This window comes from Anguilla rostrata, chromosome 11 (assembly GCF_018555375.3).
Source record: "Anguilla rostrata isolate EN2019 chromosome 11, ASM1855537v3, whole genome shotgun sequence".
Taxonomy (NCBI): domain Eukaryota; kingdom Metazoa; phylum Chordata; class Actinopteri; order Anguilliformes; family Anguillidae; genus Anguilla; species Anguilla rostrata.
Window position 1 is genome coordinate 18151788 of NC_057943.1, and position 25482 is coordinate 18177269.

The following is a 25482-nucleotide window of genomic DNA, read 5'->3' on the forward strand; positions in this document are numbered from 1 at the left end:
AAGAACCAGGGTAACATAAAGAAAGACTATAAAGATTATTCAGTGTTGACTTTATTTCACAGTATGAGACTCTCCTATAGAGTAGTATATGTCCAAATACACATGCAGACACAGCACTTAATTCCAGGAAGCGCCGTTTCCAAGGCTACCCTCCTTTATTCTGTGTCATAAGGACTTGCGCTTTGTGTCCCGGCTGAGCGTGGGCGTGCTCTGTCTGCAGACATTGGGGAGGAGCGGCTGCAGCGGGGGGCTCGTGTTTGAGGTGGGCGGGTCGGGGGGCGTGGTAGCGGTGACATCCAGCGGGCCCAGGTGCAGGCCTCTGCTCCCTCCGAGGGGGGCGGGGCTGCGCAGAGTGGGCAGGCCGCAGGGGGACAGGAGCATAGAGCGCGTGGTGCAGGAGTGGCAAACCTGCCTGCGGCGGGCGGAGCCCCGTAAGGATGAGTCCATGGAGCGGGACAGGGCGCGGGGGGGCAGGCGCGGCTTCTCCCCCGAGCTCAGGCCCAGGTCCGAGTGTTTGGGCTCCGCCGTCAGGATGGGGCACACCGGGATGAGCTTGAGGGAGTGGGCGGCCTGCCGTGGGACATTCTGCGCAGATCCTGGTCCTTTCCTCTCCTTGTCTGTGTTGTTCTCCTTCCTCTTCCCCGTGGGGCAGCGTTTGGATGCCACATGGGGCTTCTGGCGAGACGACTGGCGGGACTTTACGGGTTTTTTAGCGGATTCCGCAGTTTTTGCCTCAGCTCCACCCACCTTTTCCACCCCCGCTTCTTTTGACTGGTCAGTGCGAGGCCGGGGGATGTGGACAGCCTTGGGCAGGGTGAGTTTCCTACGGGGGCGAAGACGAGGCCGTCTGAGAGGAGCGCCCTCCACAAACAGGCTCACCCCGACGTACTGCGGGATTTCCACCGCAGCCTGTTGCACAAGACAGTAAGATCAGGCGTTTGGAATCGGGACACAGAACTGCACAGACACGCACTCTTCCAGGCGGCTCACCTGCTTGTATATGAGCTGGAATCCCCCGGTGCAAGCGCTGCGGTTCAGCCGGCGGTCCAGGACGACACGCAGGGTGTCCTCCTGCACGGCCATGCACAGCTGAGCGGTCACGGGCGTGGAGGGCGCCATGGTGGGGCTGCCGTTGATCTCGATCAGCCAGGGCCTCAGGTCGCGGCCCAGCATGAAGTCGGCGCCGTAGAGCTCGAAGCTGCCCCGCCGCGACTCCACCAGGTCCTGGGCCGTCTGCAGGGCGTGCACCACGGCCTGCTTCATCCCCGGCACCACCACGCTGTCCCACAGCGCCACCTGGCCCTGCACACGGAGGAACGTGCGGAACTGCTCCGACGACCACATGTTGTCCTCAGGAATCTCTGGGTGGCGCCGCTGAGAGGGCTGGTAGTGTTTCTGGATGGAATTGTTGCAGAGGTGGACTGAGCTGAGAGAGACAGACAGGAGAGAGGAGGCTTTTAGTATGGGTGCTCATTGCCTTTATATGGGCATGCTATAAATCAACTGAATCCTTTTCCCTGGGATGTCTATATATCTTTTTTTTTTTTGCAAGACAGAGTATACAATTTCAAGAGGAAATACGCTACAGGGTAAAACATCCTGATCTAACTAGAATGGGCAGCATTGATAGGACTGCAACTGGGACATATAGGTACACAATGAAAGTGATACTATGATATCAAATTTCTAAATAGCCCAATTAAAGATAAGATCATTAGTAATGTACTAGTAGGGTAGAAGTAAAGTCATAATTAATGATATATGACAGCAGGAGAGGTAGCTGGATGATGTCTCTGATGTGCTGCATGGTGTAATTAGTATCTAGTATGATTAATGGAGTGATTACTTTCCTAGCTAATTGAACACTATTACAATGTGTTCAGAAAACAGGTTAATCGTACCTCAGAATGCTAAGGTATAATCTGTTGGAGGGTCGACCACATTGAACTGGATTAAATTATTCTATTAAAAATTCTATTTAAGCCTGATATTGTCATGCACAGATATCTCAATGTTTCTCCTTCCTGAGACTCAAATGAATCTCTTTGAAAATTGAGTTGTGATTTCAACCTTCATTGGGTGAGCCGTGCCTTCTAGCTTAGGAAACATAATAACGTAATGTTTCAAGACAAAACAAGTCATGAAACCATATTGAGTTTCGTAGCGTGTAGGTATAGGTATAGGGAGTTTTTGCAGCGTAGCGTAGCTCATAGGTATAATGACATTGCGTTCACCTCTGTCCTCTGCTCCTCCTCACCTGTCCAGTCTTTCCACAGAGTAGGGCTGAGTAGAGAAGCGCAGGTAGCACTCCCGGTAAAACCATATGGTCAGGGGGTTCCAGTCGGTCACCAGGAACCACTGGCGCAGGTCGAACTTGGTGCCATGGATCAGGAGGGGGCGCTCCAGGTACTTCTGCACCACCCACTTGCTGTCCTTGATCAGAGCTGGGTCGCTGTCCACCAGCTTCAGGATTTCTTCCAGGCGTTTCACGCAAATGATCCCTGGTGGCAGAGAATCACATGACACCCCTACGACTATGCCACACTGGCATTTGGTTCAATGTGATGAAACTGAAGCAGCAACATAGCTGCTAGTCACCATGACTTTGTCTATGCACATAGGGTTGTAACTGTGCTCCATGTTCATACTGTTGCAACTGTGCTTTATGTTCATTGCGCTGTAACTGTGCTGTATTAGCCGTGTAGTAACCACGTTGTGGCTGTGTTTGAAACCTCACCCCTGCCCCGGGACAGAGCCCCAGGTTTGACTATCCAGATGTTGTGGATCCCATCAGTGTCCAGCTGTGGGCTGACCTCCCGAAGCCTCCTCAGCATCACCTGACAGCGCTCCAGGTATCGATTAGAGTCCCGGATCCCCACCCCCTCACTGCCCAGGGACAGAGGGAGAACAGAGCACTCTGAGTATCAGTACCACTGAGTCACTGCCACAACAACACAGAGACCCACTCTGGAGGCAAACTGCAAGTAACAATGAGGTAAAGAGATCCTCCATGGTGATAACAGAAATCTGCAAAACAAGCAACAGAGAGAGAGAATTAGAGGTTCAAGATATTTCATTGAATTAATAATAGATAAAACACACTCACTGGACAATCATGTAATAGCTATGAAGGAACTCCGCCCATTGCTGCTCTGTGAGGGAAGGGGGTGTTTCCATAGAGATGTCAATGTCATTGTGTTCCAAAGTGTCCAGGAAGTCCTGGCACACAAGTAATGCGCTGTCAATTATCCCGCTTCCGACCGATTCAATGGCTCGACGCTTGCACCGTTTCTTCTGGCCTGGAAGGGGTAGGGCAAGCCACAAATGACAACAATGTAACAGTGCATGCTGATGAATGTAAGCAGGGTATTGCATAAATGACACGTGTGTTACAGGAAACTGTGCACCAATCTACAAGCAGAGTGTTTCAGTGAGTTTATGAAAGTGAGGATTATTTTGTTTCTCTTTTTGCAAACTAGCCAACACCTTGTTCTGCTTTTTATCTTCTCCCCACCCTCCTGTTTTATTCCACAACTTAACTGACTGTGGCCTCCTCTGGAACAAACAGTTGGTGTTTAAATTACCCATTACGCTGCACTCTGACTCTGTTGTGTTATCTGTAACTGTGATAATATTTAAAACTAGGCAATATTCATAGCAAAAAAGAAACTTGTGTTTGAGTGCGCATGTGCTCAATGTGCTCTGCATGCGTGTAAATATCAGACACACCTGAGAAATCACTTGATCCTGCTCTCTCTTCCTCTACTTGCTCCCCGCGACTCCTCTCCAGCACACACTGCAATAGGCTGGAGCATGCCGTCCTCCGGTAATCATCTACAAGCAGAGAGCGGGGGAGTGTGAGGCCGTGTACGTACTGCACTGTATCTTTAAATAAAGCGGTAGATACAGTGGAGGGAGTAGGAGAGACTGACCAATGAAGGCGTACTTCTCATCCTCCGCCCCCAGCCTGTAGCAGCGCGGGAAGAAGGTGTCTGGATCGGCCGCGTCAAACCACCGCAGGTTCCTCAAATTCACACACAAGCCCACCTGAGAGGTGGAGAGAAAGAGATGGAAAGGGGGAGAGACATGGACAGACAGCTCATGTATGTGGACAGATATGTCTGCTATGATGTGATGAATACATATCCTGATGCAGAATTTCCATGTAAGAGGTCTGTGTTCCTTGGAACAGAAACAATGCTGGCATTAAGTCATTTTTAGTACTTTATCGCATCTTAAATGACTGACAGGATCAGTTTCCCACCTTGGTAGTGAAAGTGCCGACCTTTGCAAAATGATTGGTTATCTGTTCTTTCCGCAACGAGCGGTAGTCAATAGTGTCCCTTCGCATTGTCCAGCAGAAATATACGGTTTCGTTTCGAACGAGGCGGGACTGGGGAAGAGCGGAGAGGGAAAGCAGAAAGTGAGAGACAGAGAAACTGAGCTGTTTTCCACTGTTGTCAGGGCAACGTTTCTATCTAACATGTTGCTTGTTAGGATAACATTACACTTATTCATTTTTGTATTCCACAGAATAACTCTGATGGTCTCCACTCCTGTATGTCGCTCTAGATAAGAGCATCTGCAAAGTGGCTGTAATGTAATGTACTCCAGAAGACATCGAAAACAACACACCATGATGTCGTAGATGTCATCTGGGGTGTCATCCCTCTCCACCTCCTCTGAACTGTCTGAAAAAAACAGGAGGAGGGAAACCAGTCTGTAAGACAACCAGAGCAATCTCATGTCCCTCTTGGATAAGATGAAGTCTGTGGACCTGACGTGTTGGTTGGTGAATATTTAAACATGCAACAACAGGGGAAATCTGCACAGTTCTACCCATGCTCACTCCTGTATACAAGTACTTTTCTGTCCCTCTTCTGCAATGCACCCCCTCCTTTGAGACACATTATTCCCAGTGTGAGAAGGTTTGTCTTGTGAGACAACCCAGTTAACAGTCTGATATCGGTCACGTCTAGACATTGATTCACGCTCACAGTAGATATTCTTGACAAATCGGATTTCTGAACATCAAACATATGCGTAGTCTGTGGACAATTTATGTGCTGATTGTACATTACATAACATTTATTTAAGCAGATCCACTTGTTTAGAGTGACTTAAAATGTAAGTGGTGAAGACCCATGCTGGAATGCTTGCATTCAAATGCGATACCAGCAGAATCTGATCCAGATTAAAATCCAGTCCATATATCTTGTGTTCAGATGATAATCATGAATGCAACCAGCACCGGATTGGTTAATAAATTGTATATTTTACATAAAAAGACAAGTGTAAATAGGATCTTTGAAAGCTCTGTTCACAGTTTTATGCAATCTGTTCTATAAGGCAGCCCTGCACAGTCTGAAGCAATGTCTTATGAGAGCCCTGCACATAGTCTGATTAAATCTGTCCTGTAAGAGAGGCCTGCCCATAATCTTTCTTAAGATTGTCCCATAAGACAGCCCTGCCCACAGCCTGACGAGATTTGTCCTATGAGACAGCCCTGCCCACAGCCTGATGAGATTTGTCCTATGAGACAGCCCTGCCCACAGCCTGACGAGATTTGTCCTATGAGACAGCCCTGCCCACAGCCTGATGAGATTTGTTCTATGCGACATCCCTGCCCACAGTCTGGTAACACAGGTGAGTGCCTAGCCTACCTCTGCCATTTTGTTCCATCAACATCTCACCTTCGCCGTCTGTGCTGTTGTCCCGGTCATCCCCCTCATCTCCCTGAGTCCTGCCCTTTGACGGGACATTCCGTGGCTGTCGTTGCTCCACCCAACCCCTGGCCCGCAAGGCGGCACGAAGCACGGGGTAAGGACCATGTACCGAAAACACCTTCCGCTGCTAAAAAGAGAGCCAAAGAGAGAGAAAGGCTCAGGGGAATATATGCCCCTAAATAAGGTGCCATGAGGGAGTCTTATGGAGATAGAGAAAGTAACTAAGACATAACGAGGCTCACCTTTACAGCCTTTTCCACCAGGGCCTTAGCCCTAGACAGCCTGTCCGAGGTGATTACAGGCAGACTGGTGATACTGCGCCGAACCTTCCCCTCTGGGACTGCTTTCTCACGCACACACACACACATAAATACAAACATAGTTCCTTTAGCACACTATGCATATAGTAATGAAACCTAATTTTATAATATCAGCATTCAAACATAAAAGCTCATTTTAGTGTGTGAGCTTGTTTATGCAGACTGTATTTGTGTAGTTGCAGGTAGGTAATGGGTTGATAATACCTTGATAACATAACTAATTGTATGAGCCTGTTCTGCCAGCATGTTGAATGGATGTATTTAAGGATGTTTTGCACGTGTTGGCAGTATATTGTTGCCAATATGTCATACATTATCATTATGCTGTGACCGCATTGTCACGTGCAGGTAGTCTGTTACATTTGTTGCAAAATCTAAGTGAGTGTTATCGGTATGTTGTGTGTATGCTATCAGTATGTTTTGTGTATTGTGTACGGGTCTGTTTCAGCAAAATGGATTATGTTATAATAGCTGCATAAATTCAGACAGTATTTCATGTTTGTGTGAGCGTGGGCCATCAGTAAGGCATTACATTGCGTGGTCCGTTCAGGCGAGGGTGTAGAGGAGGTCTGTCTGAGGTGGTAGGGTAGGTTAACATTTCCACTCTGTGGAATGACCCCCCTCAGAGAGCCTGCATCAGCACAGGAAAAAACAGTGAATAGACATAAATCCACATTGGGTTTGCCATCTCATTTTGAGCCACACAGTTAAGGAAGTATGCTGTCTGTGGCTGTCTGTTTCAAAATAGTACAATGAAAGACTATCCGCTGAAATGAAGCCTCTATAGTATATGCTAAGCAGACATGAGTAAACAGTTATTTCTTAATGTGTCACCACAGTCATTTGTCAAATTATACAATTTACACAAAATATGAAGACCATACTCATTTGTGAATGGCATGCTTGTAATGGTAATCCTAATTTAGAACTGCTTGAGGGATTCAAAAGGACATTTTGTAACACTTGTAAGGAATATGCAGTTATCAAGGGATTAACATTTGATTGGCAGTGAATACCTGGGGGAATTTAACTTTGATTGCTTTTCCATAACGTTTCCTCAGTGGTATTCATGCATTTACTTATTCAGTGACAATTAGCCTTCATTACTTATTTAAGGTGCCTGGCTGTCTTATTAAAACTCCTCTTCCTTTGATCCTCTCAATTTCTTGTAAAGACGAAATGCAAGATGTGAGATAGACACATGGGGATTCAGTCTGACACAGAGATGGCAAGATGGAACTATAGATACTAAGCACAGACAGGCACATGCAACTAGCACATGCAACTACAGGAGCATAAAGGCTACAGGTTGAACGGTGGCTTGAGAGACAGTAACCAAACATGCTGTGAGCAAACAAAACAAGAGAAAGCTTCGACAGATGACGAATACTCCAGATCCATCGTATGGCACCCAGAAGTACACGTTCACCTATCCAAATAGTAGTAGTCAGATGTTCATTTGGAGTATTAGGCTATATTAAGAAAGCAAAAAATCTTGTGCTTTTGTTCTAAGTCAAATATTGTTTGCACACACGCATGAGAACTATATGAGAAACTATATGAGAAATATATATTAAAAAACAAAACATGTAGAGAACTAAGAAGAAAGGAACAAAAGAGAGACAGTTCCAGTACACAGTCAGCCTTTTGCACATGAAAATAACCTTAGGTGTCTAGCAAATACAGTGACAAAATGGGGAGTGCATGTGGCGCAGTCAGTATATAAATCCTCCCATGCAACCAGGGGTTTGATTCCCCACCATGACACTTTCTGTACCGTGCGCGCATCTCTACCTGCAACTCTCACTAATTTCTCACTGTCTGAAAAACTAAATAAGGAGGTAGGACTGTCTGCAAAAAAACAAAGCCAAGAATGAAGATGTTCCAGTAAATGGATTGTCATGATTGCAATGAAAGTAACATGTATACAGGCAGGGCCATGCAGACAGACACACAGACAGACAGGCAGTTCTAATGTCTTACATTAGAGTACATTACATTACAGACAGTTACCTTTGTCTGTAACGGGCACTTTCCCCTCATTGTTCTGGCTCCGCTCTGCCCTTGCCGGTGCCGATGCCGGTGACGGTGCCGGAGCTGGGAGGCTCGCTCTCTGTGCTGGGACCTCTGTATGATCCCTTGGCCTCATGGTCCAGGGAATATGATCCTAAAAGCACTCTCTCATGCCTGCTGCCTCGAGCGTTGCTCTACTCTACTGAGTCTCCTCTCCATGAAGCAAAACCTCGTCTACACGCACTGCTCTTCCCTATCTGTCAGTCAGCCTGTCGGACTGTCCCTCTGTACACTTGTGCAGTGGGTCTTCCGTCACTGTGTTAGACAGTGGAACAGATTGAAGGGGCGGGGTTAGAACTTCTCAGTCACACCAAGCAGGCATATATGCACGTGCATATACGTGCATGCAAGCATACACACACGCACACACACGCATGTAGGCACACACACACAAACTGCCACAGTTGTAAACTGGTGACAGGAGTGGACAATGAGAGAAGCTGAGTGACGCATAGTGCCTTCTCTGCTTTACTCCTGGAGCTGCAGTGGAGTGTAACCTGGGTCAGATTGCTGAGCTGGAGACAAGCTTGGATACACATGTCACTTCTCGTATCACCTGGACTGGCGCACAGTTACGCTCCTTGCGACTACCTAAGCTCATCCAGCTGGGTCAGATTCACAGTGCACAACGACAACTGGCTGTGATTCTCCCTGTCGTTACTGCAACACTGCACCGGACGATGACAGGAAGCATGTAATTACCATTGCTTAGTTACGCAACCACTATCCACTTCGTAACAAAGCTACAAAAATTTATGGATATATAGTGCCATACCGGCTCTTATGCTCAAGGTGCCAATATCTCATGAACTGGACTTTGTCATTAGCCTACATCTTGTGCAAGATTTCAGAACACTTGCTTTATGTTGTGTTGTCTAGCTAGCTAAGACTGGCTGTACCAGAACCGATATGAGCTACCCCGCACTACGTTTGTAATATTAGTGTAATTTAATGTAATATAACTGTAATGTAATTTGAAAACCCAAGTCAGAATATACCTTGAAATTCTGGCCCCATAATCATCCTGTTGGCCTTACATATGGCAGCTACTGGTGGCCTTGCCTTGATTAGGCTAATCTAATCTAATCTAATGCTACTTCAATGACAAACCAAATGAGCCTTCCTGGCCAGACCAGGTTCCAGCACATTTCTGCACTGCAGGACTCCAACATATCTGGCATCAGTGGACGAATATTCCCATTTCCCACAGCAAATTCTGTTGATCTCTACATTTGCTATATCAGTGGTTCTCATCCTTAGTCCTGAGGGCCCACTGTGTATGGTGGTTTTCGCTCCTACCACAGTTGCAATCTCAGAATTTTAACAAGCTGTTCATTTTTCTTAATTAGGTGTTTTTCATGTTAAGAGAAATTATTTACCCTCTTAAGCCACATTATGTCAGACATTGCTATGAATGGCATGAAGAATAAAATACCATTGTGTTATTGTGTTGCTTTTTAAGTGATTGCAAACAATCACTTAAAAAGAGGCAACATTTTTTAACAGATCAAATTAACAAGGGGAATTAATAGGCTCCTAATTAGGTTGCTGAACCCATGTGTTTAAGTGCTTTAAGTGCATAATATTTCCCTTAAACCAATTATCACGATACAGGTTTGACTTGTTATCATTTTCTTTGTTCTAGAATTCTTTGTTATACATCAAATGATTAGATTTAGTGGCCATGTGTCCAGACTTTCCCCAATTAGGAACCTGTTGATTTGCCTCAGTCTTTATTTTGATTAGTTTAAGTTTTTTTTTTTTTTTTTACCTCTTTACGTAATATAGCACAACGTGAATATGAAACGTATATTCTTTATGGCAAGCATAGCTATTTCTGACACAAGGTGGCTTCAGTGGGCAAATAATCCCTCTGAAATGAAAAGCACCTAATTAAGGAAAAATAATAGCTTGTTACACTTCCGGGGTTGCAATTGTGGTTGGAAAGAAAACCAGCATACACATTGGGCCTCCAGGACCGAGGTTGAGTATCAGAGCTAGCTACATTACATTACGTTACAGTACATTCACTAGCAGACGCTTATATAGAGCCACTTACAACGAAAGGGTACATGACTGCAAACACATTAGATACCTTGCGATGTCTATAACCTGCATGAATACTGCTGATGGTCCTTCAATTACATGCCGAAAAAACATCAGTAACAACTAGCTATTAAATAGCAGCCGTAAACATGGTAACTAGATCAATCAAGTTTAATCGTTCAACAATAATCGTTCTATAATTGGTACATCACGGACTTGTAAGTGCATAATACAGCTTGGTAACCTGTTAGAAAATTATGTAATTTAGCGTTAACTGTAAACATAGGGGTGCCTGCACATTGCGGTAAATTAACGTTAGAGTAAATGCAATAACAGATTGTATTCCCTGACTTTATGCAATGGGCCTGTCATCTAGGGCGATTATTATGAGCTATTTCTATCTGTTTAATTTAACAGCGAATCAGGCTATTCTAAAAATAGCCTACCTGAACCAGGGTAGTCACTTCGTCGGTCGTACCCCGAGTCGTGTATTGCAATCGGACGATCACTCGCCTGCCCAGTGCCCCCGTGCTTTGAGTATTTTTGTCCAAATCTGATCACTTTCACTGCACCTGCGCAGTCTCGTTTACTCGCGTTCGTACAGGCTGTTTACAGTCTCCATAACAACCGTTTAGAAACGTGCAAAACAGCCAAGTTCTGTCAACATATGAAGGGCCATTGACATCACCCGAGCATCAGGAGCATGCATCTATGTAATGGAGATCTGCAAAGTTTGGAACACTTTAATTAAGCAACGTAGATGAGTCAAAATGTGGTTAAAGAACAGACCTCAATAATTGGCTGTTGCTTCTTTTATTTTTCTTATAATACACCAAGATTGCCAATATTTCATTTTGTTTATATTTTGGAATTTAACCTTTAAAAACATATCTGTATTTCGATGTTTTTATTTTTGTTTTTTATTTTTCCCCAATGGAAAGGTTAACTTCAATTCTATTGTTATAATTACCGATCTTCACTAGATGGCGCTAGATGCCAACTAATTTAAGCACATTGAAATTTGTATGGTGCAATTTCCTTCAGACCCACAGTCTGTGTATGGGAAAAGCAGCAGATCTACTGTCCCAAAACATATTATTTACATATCATCCATTATGTATATAATTCTAAAATATTATATGCCTTTCATCTGAGGTGGATGCGACTTTATATGTGTCCATAAGGGCACTGAAATACTGCCGAAAGACATTACATCACATTTATTTAGCAGACGCTTTTATCCAAAGCCACGTACAAAAAGTGCTAATCATGGTCATTGGACAACTACAAAACACAGGTTCAATAAGGTACAATACTAATTTCGTACAGATATTTATAGCCAAGAACACAGTTCAGTTCACACAGTGCCTGCCTGTCTTTAGTATTATGATCACCAATAATATTATGTATATTTTCTGACTAAATATCCGATACAAAAGTGGTGAATGCCATGTTTTTACATATAATCGTCACAACCGTATTGTAACAACATTTCTAAAAAATTATCCATGTTAGAATGGACAAGCTTGTATGGGCAATGAAAGGTGTCAAGCTGTGAAACCTTCTAATGTATTACACTCATACCCAAGTGTTGTATTTCACTGCTGATGAAGCTGGAAAGTTACACAACAAGCTGTCCTGAACACTGAGTACTCAAGGCCTCGCCATAGTTTAACTATTTTACCTTCGGGCTACTGTGAACTGCACATCCGCAGCTTATTAAGCATTCTTTGATTAGTCCCCTAGAGTCATCTGTATTTCACCCCAATGATTCACAATCCAAATGAACTTTTAATGTCATGTGTGAGCTCGACTGTTTTGACTGAAAAGCCCCTACCATTGTGTAACCCACAGGTTTTTCATGCGGTATCTGGAGAAGACCTGCGTTGTTCTGTTGCACTTGAGTTACCAGAGGCTTCTGTAGCAAATTGATTGTCCCTGGGGACATGGCTGACAAGGGGTGAAGGCTGCGAGTTTGAGGTGTCCTGGGGAAATACTGACGGCTCCAAGGCTCTGATATGCTAACGAGCTCAAATGGAGCCATCAATGTGTGACTTCCAGGTCTGCCTGCTATCACATTTGTCACACAAAGTGTCTGGGCATAACCATTACACTGATCAAATTTAAAGTAGCTCTCAATTACTTAATGTCTTAGAGAAAAGCAGTAATTTACTGAACAACCAAATCAAAGTATGTATGTCTCTGAAATAACTATGTTTATGCATGATTATTCAACACATTTCTGGATGGCTATTATGTTGTTATATCTCAACTGACAGACTGTAGTTACTTGAAATACAGGAAATGACAGTATGGGTTGATGCATCACAACATGCCATAAATAACCTGAAAACATATGAGATGGTTTGCATTGTGTAAATTGTATATAATTGACCTGCTAAGATGTATGAACTGGTGGATGCAGTGAACTTTGATAAAATTTTTATGTAAAGTCAATAAAATTGTCAATGCATAGTAGATTGACCAGTGCGATGTGGAAATTGAATATTCTCATACGCTCCTGTGTTGTTTCCTTTTTGTTTGAACGAAGAAAATTCATGTAATGTACTTCCCTGATGAGTCCCTCACAGTAAGCTCCCCACAGCTGTGTACATAAACATCCTTTCCTCACTCTCTCCCCCTGTGGGCCAAAGCCTGTCCCTGCATGCTGAAAGTAGGGGCAGCTCTTTTGACTGTCATTCTTATGAACTTGCTGGGGCCTAAGCACTCTCTTTCTAAGCATACTCTGGCATTCTTTCATTGTGCCTCTGTGAACACTGTAATTACAGCACAACAGCACAAAGGGCAAAGGCAGCTGGAGACTCTACACTGCCTTCCACCCACACTCCATGACTGTGCCTCCACAACCCCAGGGAGGGGGAGGGGACTTTGAAGCAAAAAGACAGAGAAAGGGGGTTACTAGCATGAGGATACAGGGGAAGAGATATGGTGGCAAAAGGATTGATTGAGAAATGGTGGCAGAATTAGAAGAGCGTAAGAAGGTGAGAGAAAGGGCCAAGATGAAGAGACTTGGCAAAGAATATAGAGGTAGAAAAGCAAGAGGGTTCATGGAATGAGAGAGGTGGGAAGATGGAAAGATAGAGCTTTGCTACTTGTGCGGGAAACTGAAGACCACCAACCAGGAATGTTCATTGGCAGGGGATGAAGATTCCTCTCCTGGGTCTCTTGGACCTGGCTCTGCTCTTTGTATGCTGTGATGAATTTGGTCTGCTCAGTCTCCCTCTGTACATGCCACTGAGTTTGAAACTATCTTCAAACAGCCAGGAGGGTTATTGAAATTAATAGATTTACATTGCACTGTGTTAAGTAACCAGACAACCTCTCATTGCTGGAAATACATCTAAAGACATATTCATTGGTTGTCATATGTGGAGTTCCTTCTTTATAGCAGAAAGAAATGCTGATATGCATCGTGAGGCTCAACTGGAGTAAAAAGTTGTTTCATTTACTCAGGACTTGTTTACACTCACTAATGAGGAGTAACATTTGAAGAACCTCTTGCTCTGATTTTCATACATTCTGATTCATTGATTCATTAATATGTCTCCACAGCTGCAATAGACACATGTGGCCCCTGACATAATTTCTGTTATTTTAGTATGGCTATCAGTCTTGCAAGTTATCCCGCCATCAAGTGGCGGTTATACCTCAACATTCTACCGCCCAACACCAAAGCCCTGTCCTCTCCCTGTTTGCAGTAAGTCTTTATGAGTGTTAAAAGGGTGTTTAAAGTGAATCTGTTGGACAGCATGGACATCTGCTCTTTGATATGGGCTTAAAGGTTGGGCAGGTCTGTCAGTAAATATGAGGAGTGGGTGAGAATGAAAATGTGTTGATATGCTAGCAAATGTTTGAGCGCTAGTGTTGATAAGCCATGCATTTGGCTGTAGCAGTTTGTAGCCACAGAGAGGTATTGACCATCTCCTCCTCAGAACTGTAATGTCCATCTTTGTGTGTTCTTGTGCCAGTAACAGATGAGGGGGATTTGGGCGAGTGGGGCCAGCAGGAGCAGGGATTCAGCTGCCCCTCTGGCATGTTGTTTGCCCAAGAGTGAACAGCCTTTCTGGAGCACTTGCCTTTTCATCTGTACCGTCCTCTTCGCAGACAGGGAACCATTGTCTGCCACTATGGACATTTCATTTCGTCATGATGTCACAGATTGTGTTTCCAAGAACAGCTTGTCCGCTGAGATAAACTAAGATTCTGAGATTCCAGGGGGAAAGATCACATGCAAGCACAAGTGCACCCTTACATGCTAGCAGACACACGCACGCACAAAGTTGGAAACATACAGTATTTCTCATACTGCGTTTCTAGTTTCTGTCCTGTAGGAGCAGTTGTATCTAGTCAGAAAGCAGTTTGGGGGTAGGGGGCAGGGGTGCTATGTGGAATGATATAATGATATATACTCATGCACACCTGATCTACGTCTTATTTGTGTCACCTCTCTCTCTCTTTCTCTCCCTCTCTCTCAGTCATTTCCCACTGTCTCCAGACTACCTCCAGTCTGCAATAGCACATTATATTTGCATCTCATTTGCCTGGCAGTTGGACCTGTTGTTCTGCTACATTTGCAAGCACATGCAAATATGGCTGGCTTTCCTTTCATATTATTTGACATCATTTCAAATTTTTAGGTGCCTAAGAATAGTTCTTTATATTTTCCCAGGGGGAAATTGTTAAGCCTTTGTTATTAAACCAATATAACACACAATACAGTTACACTCAGCAACCCTGACATCAGAGAAACCCATCAGCTACAGCAACATTTTTGCTTCTGTTTAGAGCAAAAAGGGACCACAGGAAAGGTTGAAGCTCTTTCTAATTTATAAATACAAAATATTAGCAGTAATGTGAACTTCCAATACACTTTCAATGGAATTACTTTGGTAAGCACTAAGACAGAGACACTAGGAGGCTGTATTTGTAGGCATACTGTCGTGACAGAATGAAGCTTGCATGCGCTGTATCAGTCTCAGGCAGGGAGCATTGAGCAGACACCAGGTGCTGACGCTTGGAGACGGGGGCTGATGTCTACTGAGACATTGTGAATGATGTGAGCTCTGTGTTTGGACATGTGCCGCCAAACCGAGGGGGTTCCTCGTGTAGTCAACAGCTGTGAGCGCGGGAGGCACCGAGTGTGGGCTCCCACGACACTCTCTCTCTCTCTCTTTCCTGTTCTCTTCCCCTCTCCCCTCCCTCTCACCTGACACAGTGGTGCCCTGGCTCCCCAGGCAGGGCAGGTGAACAGGAGGTGATAAAAAGGGGTTGCCGTGGAAACGGAGACAAAGGGCGGCCAAACACTAGCGGTGTCGAGCTGGCCGGGTGGGTTATAAATCGGGCTGTGTTTGCTTTGTGTTTTATTTTCCTTTATTGCTGTCTGCCTTTTGTTTGCTGTAATGATGAGATGAGGGATTTCCTCCAACTTCCTTTCCCTCGTGCCATGCTGTAGGGTGGGTTTGATTAGCGCTCAAAGCAAGCCCGTCAGGCCGTCCAGTGACCCTGTGACTAGAATGCACATATAAGCACAAGCATAAAGCACTGAAAGAGCTATTATTATTATTATTATTATTACTATTATTATTATTATTATTATTATTATTATTGCTGTTGTTGTTGTTGTTATTATATAATTAATATATAATCAATTCATATATTATTATATATTAAAATATATAAATGTATATTATATATTTATTTGTCGACAAAATAAAGACAAATGGCCACAAAAAAAATAAACAAGCTGCTCAGGCTGGGGGCTCAGAATGAAAAGCATCCCTCTCTCAGCCTGTCCAGTTCTCGTGCTGTCTCCCTTGAGTATGTGAGCGTGGGCCAAAAGAAAGCTGGCAGGTTCCACCTGTTGGCTAGCTACCGTTTCCACCACACAGGGACGGTTTGTTGGAGCAACTGATGGAGATGGTAACAGTAATGGTTTTGCCTGGGAAAGCGTGGGTTGCCTCCTTAAAGTTGTTTGCTTTTTGCAGTGCTGGGATTGTAAAAGGTCAAAGCGATTGAGAGAAACGTTCTGGGGTGGGGGGATGGGGGGGGGGGCAATACTGATAAGACAGGTATGCGACGCGCAGCAGTGAACGAGCCACCGGCCCTCCTGTAACGTACATTGCATAGCCCGCGCTTACGTTCACTGACTGAGAGCTGAAGGAGGGAATCAAGGCACCTTGCAAAATCTAAAGTAAACATTTGTCCCAGAACGAGGTTGTTCAGTGCACACCAGACCGCCTGTCAATGAGGTTTATTGCAGTGTGGGAGCTATAAATCATGAACGTATTTATACATTTATAGGGCATTTCTCATACATTGACATAAAAATATATGCATTTGTCACTGAGCATTCCTCTTAATTGACACATCGATTCCACCATCACCTTCTCTACTACAGTGAGTTCAACGAGTCAGTCTGACAGTTATCAGAAGGGTACTCCTCAGGTACTCCATTTGAATATGACACAAGATTTAACCATGAAAATATGAGCCCCAATGTACTTAAATGCAAAACCTGAAACCTTTGCCTTGCTAAATGAGGAAAACACCCACAATGCAAGTGAGGCAGAGGGCGACTGTGATGTAATGTGGCTAAACCAGCTGGCTGTACAGGAAGACGGCCTGGCCTTCAGAAGTCAGTGCTAATCCAGCCCTCTCTGCACAAGGAGGCCGATAATGAGATCCATTGTGGGCTTCCATCCAAAGGCCCTGTCAGTCACAGAAGAAAACTCTTAACAGTCATAAGGATTATAAGGCAGCAAACAACCTGGAGCCAGCGCAGTGAGCAGGGAGAGGATCCGGGGTTAATTTCATTATTATTCACAGTCTCTCAGGGCCCTCCTGGGACACAAAGCACATGGCCTCTCTGAGATTTTTAACAGCAACAAAAACAAGAGGCATGATAAACCTGGTCTATATTTAGCCCAAAGCACTTTTCTGTCTCCTTATAAAGTGATTTGGGGGATCTAAAGATGGACATCCTTAACTTGGGCTGGCCATGTGTCCTAAACAGCCCACCTGAGTGGTAACAGAGCTTTAAAAAAAAACTTTCTTTTCCCTCTCTCTTTCTTTTTCTCCCACACTTTCTCCTCTCATGATTTTTGCCCTTTCTCTATCTTGCCCACCCCCCCTCTCTCTGTCTCTCTCTCTCACACACACACACACACAGTAGTTCAGAAAACAGTCTCCACTCCTGTTTTTGTCAGAGAGAGGGGGCGGATGGTGCTCGGCTGGGCTCAGCATCAGGGCCCTGCTGGCAGACTAAATGGGCACTGTTTATTTACATAGAGACGGTTATTTAGTGTTTGCTCCCAAGTAATGAATGCAAGCCATAAATCTCAGAACACGCACGGTTCTGTTGTTTTCCTACATAATTACCATGCTGTACTCCGCTCTGTAATCTGAGGAAGTCCAAATCCAAAAAGGAGAGATGGGAGAATAGGCAATGGAGCCCCTCCCCTCCCCCTCCCTCCCGCTGTGGGTTCCCAGTCAGGGCCATCAGTGCTGGGGCGTTATCTGGACAAAGCCACCCTGTTTCCCTCAGTCTGTTGGGGTCAGTGTCACTGCAAACGAGCAGCTGGGTGGGAGGGCTTTATGAGCCCCGGTCCCTGTGCTGTAATCTCAGCCTCTGTGCAGGTGGCATGCCTGCCACCATCAGCTGCACATGGCAGTAAACCCCACAGTCCATTCACCTATTACTACATACAGCAACCCGAGGAGTCACTGCAATGCACTGTGACAAAAAACTGCTCTTTCAGTGCACTCTGGCAACTGCCCGTTCATCGCTTCTCCCTAATGCGCATCTGAATTCCTCACTGGCCCAAAGGGAGAGGAGAGCCCCCTCTTCCAGTGACAAACACACACCCTTAAAGTGAATCTCTCCCCAAGAAATGAAAAGGTTTTTAAGCACAAACCTTTTTTTTCTGTGCAAATCTGAACAAAATCCATATCTGCCTGACTGTGCATGCGGCCTGGCTGAGTGCTGCTCTCAGCTCCTCCGAGGCCCCGCCTCCACACCAGCTCATCCACACAGCAGTTATGGAGACCGTTGGGCGTTTGAAATGACAGCCAATCATCCTCCCAGTCGTCTCCCGCTGACCTAAATCACAGCGACATTCGCGGGCCGGGTTCAGAGGTCAGGCAGAAGGAGAGAACGGATCATTGTCCCCCCAGCATCCCCTGCATCTGTTCCCTTGTCTTTTTCTACAGGCTTTGCGGCCACACATGCTGGGGACACACAAGTACAGAAATGCTCACATAAATGGCACTGAGGAAATAAAAAAAAGTAAAGACACAGAAATGATTAAAGTCTAAATCAACCCATCAAAAGTACTACCCCCCACACAGCCACAAAACAGCCTGAAAGCTTCATATTATAACAATAACTAGGAGCAGAGAAGTGTCTTTCTTAATAGTTGCAAATTCGATTTACTCAGTGACTGTAGCTGAGCTTGTTTGCATACAGCTAGCAGTGCAGAGGGATTGCAGCTGGGATTTCACATTAGCATCTCTGTTCAGCCAACTGTCACACCATCAGTGCTATGACATACACAGCTTCATATACACTCATACACAATTGCATAGATACAGACACAACCAAACATGCAATAATACACACATTTATGTGCACTCACAGTGCACACACGCATGAAAATGCACGCACGCATGCACACACATACACACACACTATAATATATGCACATCCACCCACACATGCACATTCATATTCACATGAACACACACACCCAGGCATACCCACATGCAAACAGACGCAGTCACAGTCACAGTCACATAAATCCTAAACTCCCACATGTCTTCTATACACAAACAAAAGTTTTTAAAAACTGAATATTATTGTTAGCAGAAGTAGCATTTTATGTATCCATTACGGTTATTATATTATTGTTCCTGGCTGTTTCTGTGGCTGTGTGTTTGACAATAGATTTTCCCTCGGGGATTAATAAAGTATAACTCGTCTCATCTCAAAACTGGATGATCCATTTCATGATTTCCCCACAGGTCACAGATACAGATGGAGTTCAGAATCATCACTGAAAGCCTCAAAACTCTGCATCACTGAACCTCTCATTTTCCTCACAGCAATCTGGTCTCAGGCAGATCCAAAGTGTCTGCGCTGATCAATAATGGGAGGGGCAGGCACATTACCGAGGCCGCAGCCCTTAGCATGGGACTACTCTAGTCAGCTCAATGGCCCAGCAGATAGCAGAGGTACCTCTTCTGCCCATGCCCCCAGCCCCTGCAGCTGGCCAACCCAAGCACACATACCAGTTAAGCAGGGCTATTTTATCTGAATTTGGCAGTATCTCCCCCCCCCACCCCCCCACCCCCCGCCGTGCTCTCTCCACGTGCCCCTCATTGCTGGTTCTCACTGATTAAGGTGTTGCTAAGTGCGTAAGGCAATCACACACAGTTTAAGATGTGGCCGACAGCCTCGTACCTACTTCCTAATATGGGAATGATATGGTTATCCTGTGGGGAATAATTCTTCTAATGGTCTGGAACAATATACAGTACACTGGTCTCTCCCCTTTTCTTCTCTCTCTCTCTCAATCTCTCTCTCCCTCTGATGAGGAAAGAGAAAGCAAAAATAGAGTGAAAGGGAAGTGTGAGATAGAGAAAGAGAGTTAGGGCAAAAATATAAAGATAGGTAAGACGGGAGGCATATTACTGTGAAGAAGGTAGCCATACTGCAGTCTGAGATGGAATGGAAACCTTTATCATTTAATAAGAGCTCATTCAATTCATCACAGCCTCACGTCCAAAGGGCAAGGTGTCAGACTATGGTTTATGCTCAGAATGAATGACACAACATTTGGCATTAAATGGATGGTAAATGGAATGGACTGCATTTATATAGCGCTTTTATCCGAAGCGCTTCACAATTGATGCCTCTAATTCACCCATTCACACGCCAATGGTGAAAGGCTAACATGCAAAGTACCAATCAGCTCATTTCCAAAGTCTTTTTACGGTAAGATGGAAACACAAAAGCAGCTTTCCCGGCACAAGCGCTAGTGCTGCCAGCGACTCTGAGAAATGTTTTGGCATGTGCTGAAGGAGTCACCGCAGTTTGTCACAGCTGTGCAGCAGAATAACACTCACAGGGCTGATAGAGCAGAGGTCACGGCGCTACTGAACCCGGACAGGTGCTTCACAGACTGTTTGTTCAGGTTCTGTCTCACTGCGTTGCAACTCTACAGTGACATCAGTCTCACTCCAGAGTTTCTCTGGCTTACGATTACACGGCACCATTCTCCTGGTCCTATTTCATTCATGCCACGTGCTTCTTCTGAGAAAACACCCTAAATGCATGACACTGGCAGGACATGTTGGTAGCATGCAGACAAGCCGTGAGCTGTGTCTGAGAGAAGGGATTCTGCGGGAGTCTAAACAGTGAGGCACACAGGCAGCCTTTTGTGAGCCGGAGAGCGACAGAGGCCACAGTGTCCGCCTCCCCAAAAGTGCACCGCATCACCATATCACGGCTGCATGAGGAGGGCACTGCCTACGTGAGGTCACTGGCACCAGGCAGTGGGATGGGGGCCTGGTAGAGAGAGATAGGCACCGTTTGACTGCATGCTGTAGAACAGACACTGTCATGGTGATAGTAAACATGTGATACATCCAGAGGATCATCAGACCCTACACACCAGCCAGACCTCTCCGTTCTGCCACCTCTGGACGCTTGGACCTCTGGACCTCCCCCTCTTCGTGTCTGTACTTCCCGCTCCCGTCTGCTGTCTATCCTGGCCCCTCGCTGGTGGAATGACCTCCCCGTGGCAGTCAGAACAGCAGAGAATCTGACTACCTTCAAAAGTAGACTAAAAACTCATCTCTTCAGGCTGCACCTCTCCCCACCCCTCCCTAGCCTATAGTTTAGCTCAATGTACCTAGTTAGGCTAATACGATCACGTTAGTTTTTATTTTGATTGTTTTTGTCTGATTCTGATTAGGCAAATGTGATTTCAGTGCTAGTTTGTACTTGGCAGGATTGTTTGTTTGTTTGCTGAACAGGTTACTCTACAGGGTTGGAGTCCTGATCTATGTGGTCACTTCTGGCACTACGATCTTTACTTCACTCTAGTGTGTTTCTTTTGCACCTCTGCACCTTGAACTAATGCACTTGTTGTACGTCGCTCTGGATAAGAGCGTCTGCTAAATGCCTGTAATGTAATGTAATGTAATGTGTTGTTATGGTGACTGTTCAGCCCTGAAGGCAGCCATGTTGCGGTGGCGGAAACAGAGGGAGGTTACACAGACTGCATGAGGATGGAAATGATGACCCCTAACAGCACAGTGGTGGGCAGCACAGCAGCTGGGCGAAGCAAACCAGTTAACGGGTCTCCGTAAGTCACCTGCATCTACACAGGCAGGTCCATCCATCCCTCGGATCTGAACGCCGCTGGCAGGCGAGTTACTGCATGCTGAAAAACAAAGCTGATCTTCCTGTCATTCCCCACCCTCCAACTTCCCCTTTTGTGTGTCACTGGCCGTCATTCATGCTACTTTTTTTCTCAAACACCTGTTGGGGGGAGGCCCTTGTTGCAGTCTGTAAGATGGGCGGGGCTGGTGGCAGGGCTAAGTGGCACTGGATGTTGTGTGTGGCTCAGACACAGTGTAGGTTCACTCCTATCAACTCCAGTAGCATCAATCTCCTCAACAAATCTGTGGATTTGCTACCATATCAATGTTACTAAGAAGAGCATTAGTGAGGTTGGGCACTGATTGTGAAAGCAGGCCTGGCTCACAGTTGGCTTTCCAATTGATCCCAAAGGTGTTGGATGGGGTTGAAGTCAGGGCTCTGTGCAGGATAGCCATGTTCTTCCACATCGTTCTGTGCAAAACCATTTCTATATGGACCACGTTGTGTGCCCTGGGGCATTGTCATGCTGAAACAAGAAAGGGTCTTCCCCAAACTGTTGGGGAAGCACATAATCATCTAGAATGTGATTGTATGCTGGACCATTAAGATTTGACTTCACTGGAACTAAGGGGCCTAGCCCGTACCATGAAAAACAGCCCCAGACTAAGGGTGTCCAGATACTTTTGGCCACATAGTGTATGTAATAATATATTTTAATTTCTTGACATGCGTTGTTTTATCGGGAATACATTTGCCAGTGTATGGACATTCATTTGACAGTGACTCTATCAGCATTTATGCATCACCTGGCACATGTGGAATCACATTCATTCTTCACAGCAAGATGTGAAAATGTATCCACAAATAGTTTTAGTCTAATCCAGCCAATCAGATTTTAAGACATCCTTTCACTAAATCCCACATTACTCTGACCAATCATAGCATGTAAGCGCTCACATCACCAAAAATATTTGTGAATCTCATTTCATTTATGAAATATTCATTTTATTTACTTAATGATTTATGAGACAATGATAACCCCAAAAGTAAGAGACTTCTGGTGTGTGTGTGGACATAACTAACAAAGCGACAGAGAACGAAAGTGTGTGTGTTTGAGAGAGAGAGAAAGAAAGAGAAAGAGAGAGAGGGAGAGAGAAACTGCTGTTGGGAAGCATCTGGCCTCACAGTTCCTGAGTGCGTATTTTGGTGGTGTCACATTGGGAGGGCAGACCCTCCATCAAGAGATAGGGGCTCTGTGAGGGGCTGTTTGCAAGGGGGAGGGGGGTAGGTGGGGCGGCTCCCTGGGTGTAGGTTTGCTTATGGGAGATAAAGAAATCTGGCAGGGAATCAACTGAGAAACCCTTATTTGCTATGTTACCCCCCCCCCCAGTCCCCTTTCAAACCCCAACACAGACACTTCCCAACCAGGCTCTCTCTGTCACTCATTGTCACGTTGGCAGACGGGCCCCATTAGAGAGTGGCTGTAGAGGGGGGCTGGGGAGTTGTAAGCGTTTGGGAAAGAGAAACTGGTGTTACATTAATCAAAGGCCCAGCAGCTTGCTCAAAACAGCCTGCCCTCCTCCCCCATCACACCCTCAGAGGACTTTGTTAACCACTGCACGTTAACTACCCCCTTTGCTGAGCAGAGAGGAACTATAGCCTTGCCGCAAAAGAAAGTGGGTCTGTCTCAGCTTGGGTCGAGAGCTGGCTGGACTGTCTGAAAGCACAAAGACAAAATAAAAGTCATGCATCTTTAATAGTCAAAACTCTTCAGCGCCAGCTCTCACCCCACATCACACCTCCAACCTGTAAAGTTATGAAAGTGTGAACCTCGCACAGATCAAATTTCAGGCCCGCGGGTGACTGACTCGAGAGGATCGAGGCGGGGGAGAACACAAACACGTCTCGACCCTGACGCGAGGCTTACGGAAGTGTGAGCAAGGAGGCGGGGGCTGCCTCAGCCACAGGCTTGATTTCCTCCTAGCAGGGCTGTTACACCATCGTTACAGCCCACAAAGGAGGATTCCCATGTTCAGTAGTGGATACTGGAGCAGGTCAAAGAGTGCATGGTTCAGGGGATTAGCATCTACTCTGAATGCAAATGACTGAGAGCCCACAGGCCTTATCAGAGGCTGTACCCAACTATCACTGCCGGCATCCTGAAGGGCCAGTCCTAAGTGTGAGAGGCAGCCGAGTCCACCTCTGTCTGCACTGTCTCCTTAGCAGACACGCCACTTGACATCCTGCATTTATGTCTCATGAGGTGGCCTGGGAACCTGGATTCTGCCACTCAGTGGTGAAGACAGGAACCATGGAGGGCCTGGGAGGCCAGACCAAATATAGAATAGGACACATCTAGATAGGAGTCCCGTATGGTGACACACTCCAGGCCCCTGGGACATGCTGTCAGTCCATCAGGGTAGCTACAATATGTACACAGATGTAGAAAGACTTACCCCCCAAATCACCTTGGCAAAGCAAACCCTGCTACCCAATAAAAATCTGTTTAACCCTTTAAAAACAACTTGGCTTGAGTTTTCTCTGTTCTCAGCATCTGTTGCTTAGGGCCTAACAAAGCGTAAAGTTTAGCCCCTTTACAGGTTAGCAGCTAACGCCAACAGCCGATTATGAAACTGTATAAATGCCGGCCACTTACTTGGCCAGACTCCTGAGAGAGAACAGTTCTAAGGAAACCCCTGATGTCAGAGGGGAGAAAGGCGTGCTTGAGATTAGAGGCGAGATATGGGCTGTGTTGCTCAGGAGCATGCACGTTAGCTGGTGACTCAGCACATCACTGGTAACGGAGGGGCCTCCAGGACTGGAAATAACCCGGTATGCTTGGCAGAGGGAGAAGCGATGTCGAAGAAAGGACGCCAATGTGGGTGTGCGCGTTCGCGCGTGAAGGGGGTCGAGGTGTTACTGCATTAAAATTGGAGTGTGCTGCTTATCAATGCTCAAATGTAAACCCCCCCTGCCATCCCTCAAAAAATGAATAAATAAAATAAACAAACACACACAGAGATGTCCCAGTGACCGTAGCCTGCAGAGCACAGCCACCGCACTCATTCTCACAGGGTTTTCACACACATATACAACATTCAACTCGATTCCTGTGTTCTGAATGTGTGCACTGGAGCCAATGAGAAAATTAACCAACAGAAAGCCTCTCCTGAGTACGTCACTATATGCATGAATTCTCTTAAGTTAGTGAGAAATTCTGTCAATTGTGTCAAAAATAAGGGAGGAAAGGTAAGATTTTTGCTGATATAATGTCATTATTAGTGGCCATGAACAATTAACAGGCCATTTGAAAGGCCATGCTTTTTAACAAAGCTACCTTGTTATCCAATGTTCAGAATTGACTGCGTAGGGCTTGCACATAACCTGTATTGCACATGGCCACACAAGGATACATGCAAAGTTTGGCCACAATTCCAAATGCCATTTTATGGGTAGTACTGATTTAATTTCATACAATAGGCTTTCCATGGCAATTTCTCAGGAATCACATTATTCTAATTTATGTATTTGCATAATGAAGTGTAATTCAACGGAACATTTTAACACAGCATTCGAACGGCACACCATCTCCATGGCAGCAGCCAGACAGCACTTAATAAATGTGAAAGCAAATGAATCTGTCACACTTCATTTCACACACAACTGATAAATCAATGGGCTGGAGACCCAATGACAAATGTGAGAGGGCTCCAGCCTAACAAATCCAGGCACTCTACTACAAAAAAAGCTGTGGAACACATGGCACCTGTCACTCAAACACGAGGACAAAAACACAAGCACCTGTCATTCACAGACACACGACAGGAGCAAAGCGACCGGACCCCTGAGCACAGGTCTGTCCACGTGTCAATGCAACACGCTCCAACTTCAAATGAGGAAACGGAATCAGCCG

General features: G+C 45.5%; 1 protein-coding gene across 7 annotated transcripts; it reads right to left on the bottom strand.

Annotated features, from left to right (window-relative positions):
• Positions 1–33: 33 nt before the first annotated feature.
• On the bottom strand, positions 34–10771 carry LOC135234170 (tubulin monoglycylase TTLL3-like). 7 transcript variants are annotated; one of them, XM_064298480.1, is made up of 14 exons: positions 10612–10771; positions 8060–8374; positions 6579–6677; positions 5969–6066; positions 5694–5853; positions 4636–4691; positions 4265–4393; positions 3933–4047; positions 3730–3834; positions 3107–3299; positions 2738–2886; positions 2258–2501; positions 991–1426; positions 34–909 (listed from the first exon to the last, which is right to left on the bottom strand). In XM_064298480.1, exons 2-14 carry the CDS (start codon positions 8193–8195, stop codon positions 166–168), a joined length of 2664 nt encoding a protein of 887 aa, XP_064154550.1. In that variant the 5' UTR covers positions 8196–8374; positions 10612–10771; the 3' UTR covers positions 34–165. The 7 variants fall into 7 exon arrangements, with proteins under 7 accessions (XP_064154550.1, XP_064154543.1, XP_064154544.1 ...); XM_064298473.1 differs by having other exon boundaries at positions 5969–6069; positions 10612–10770; XM_064298474.1 differs by having other exon boundaries at positions 5969–6069; positions 10644–10767.
• Positions 10772–25482: the final 14711 nt, after the last annotated feature.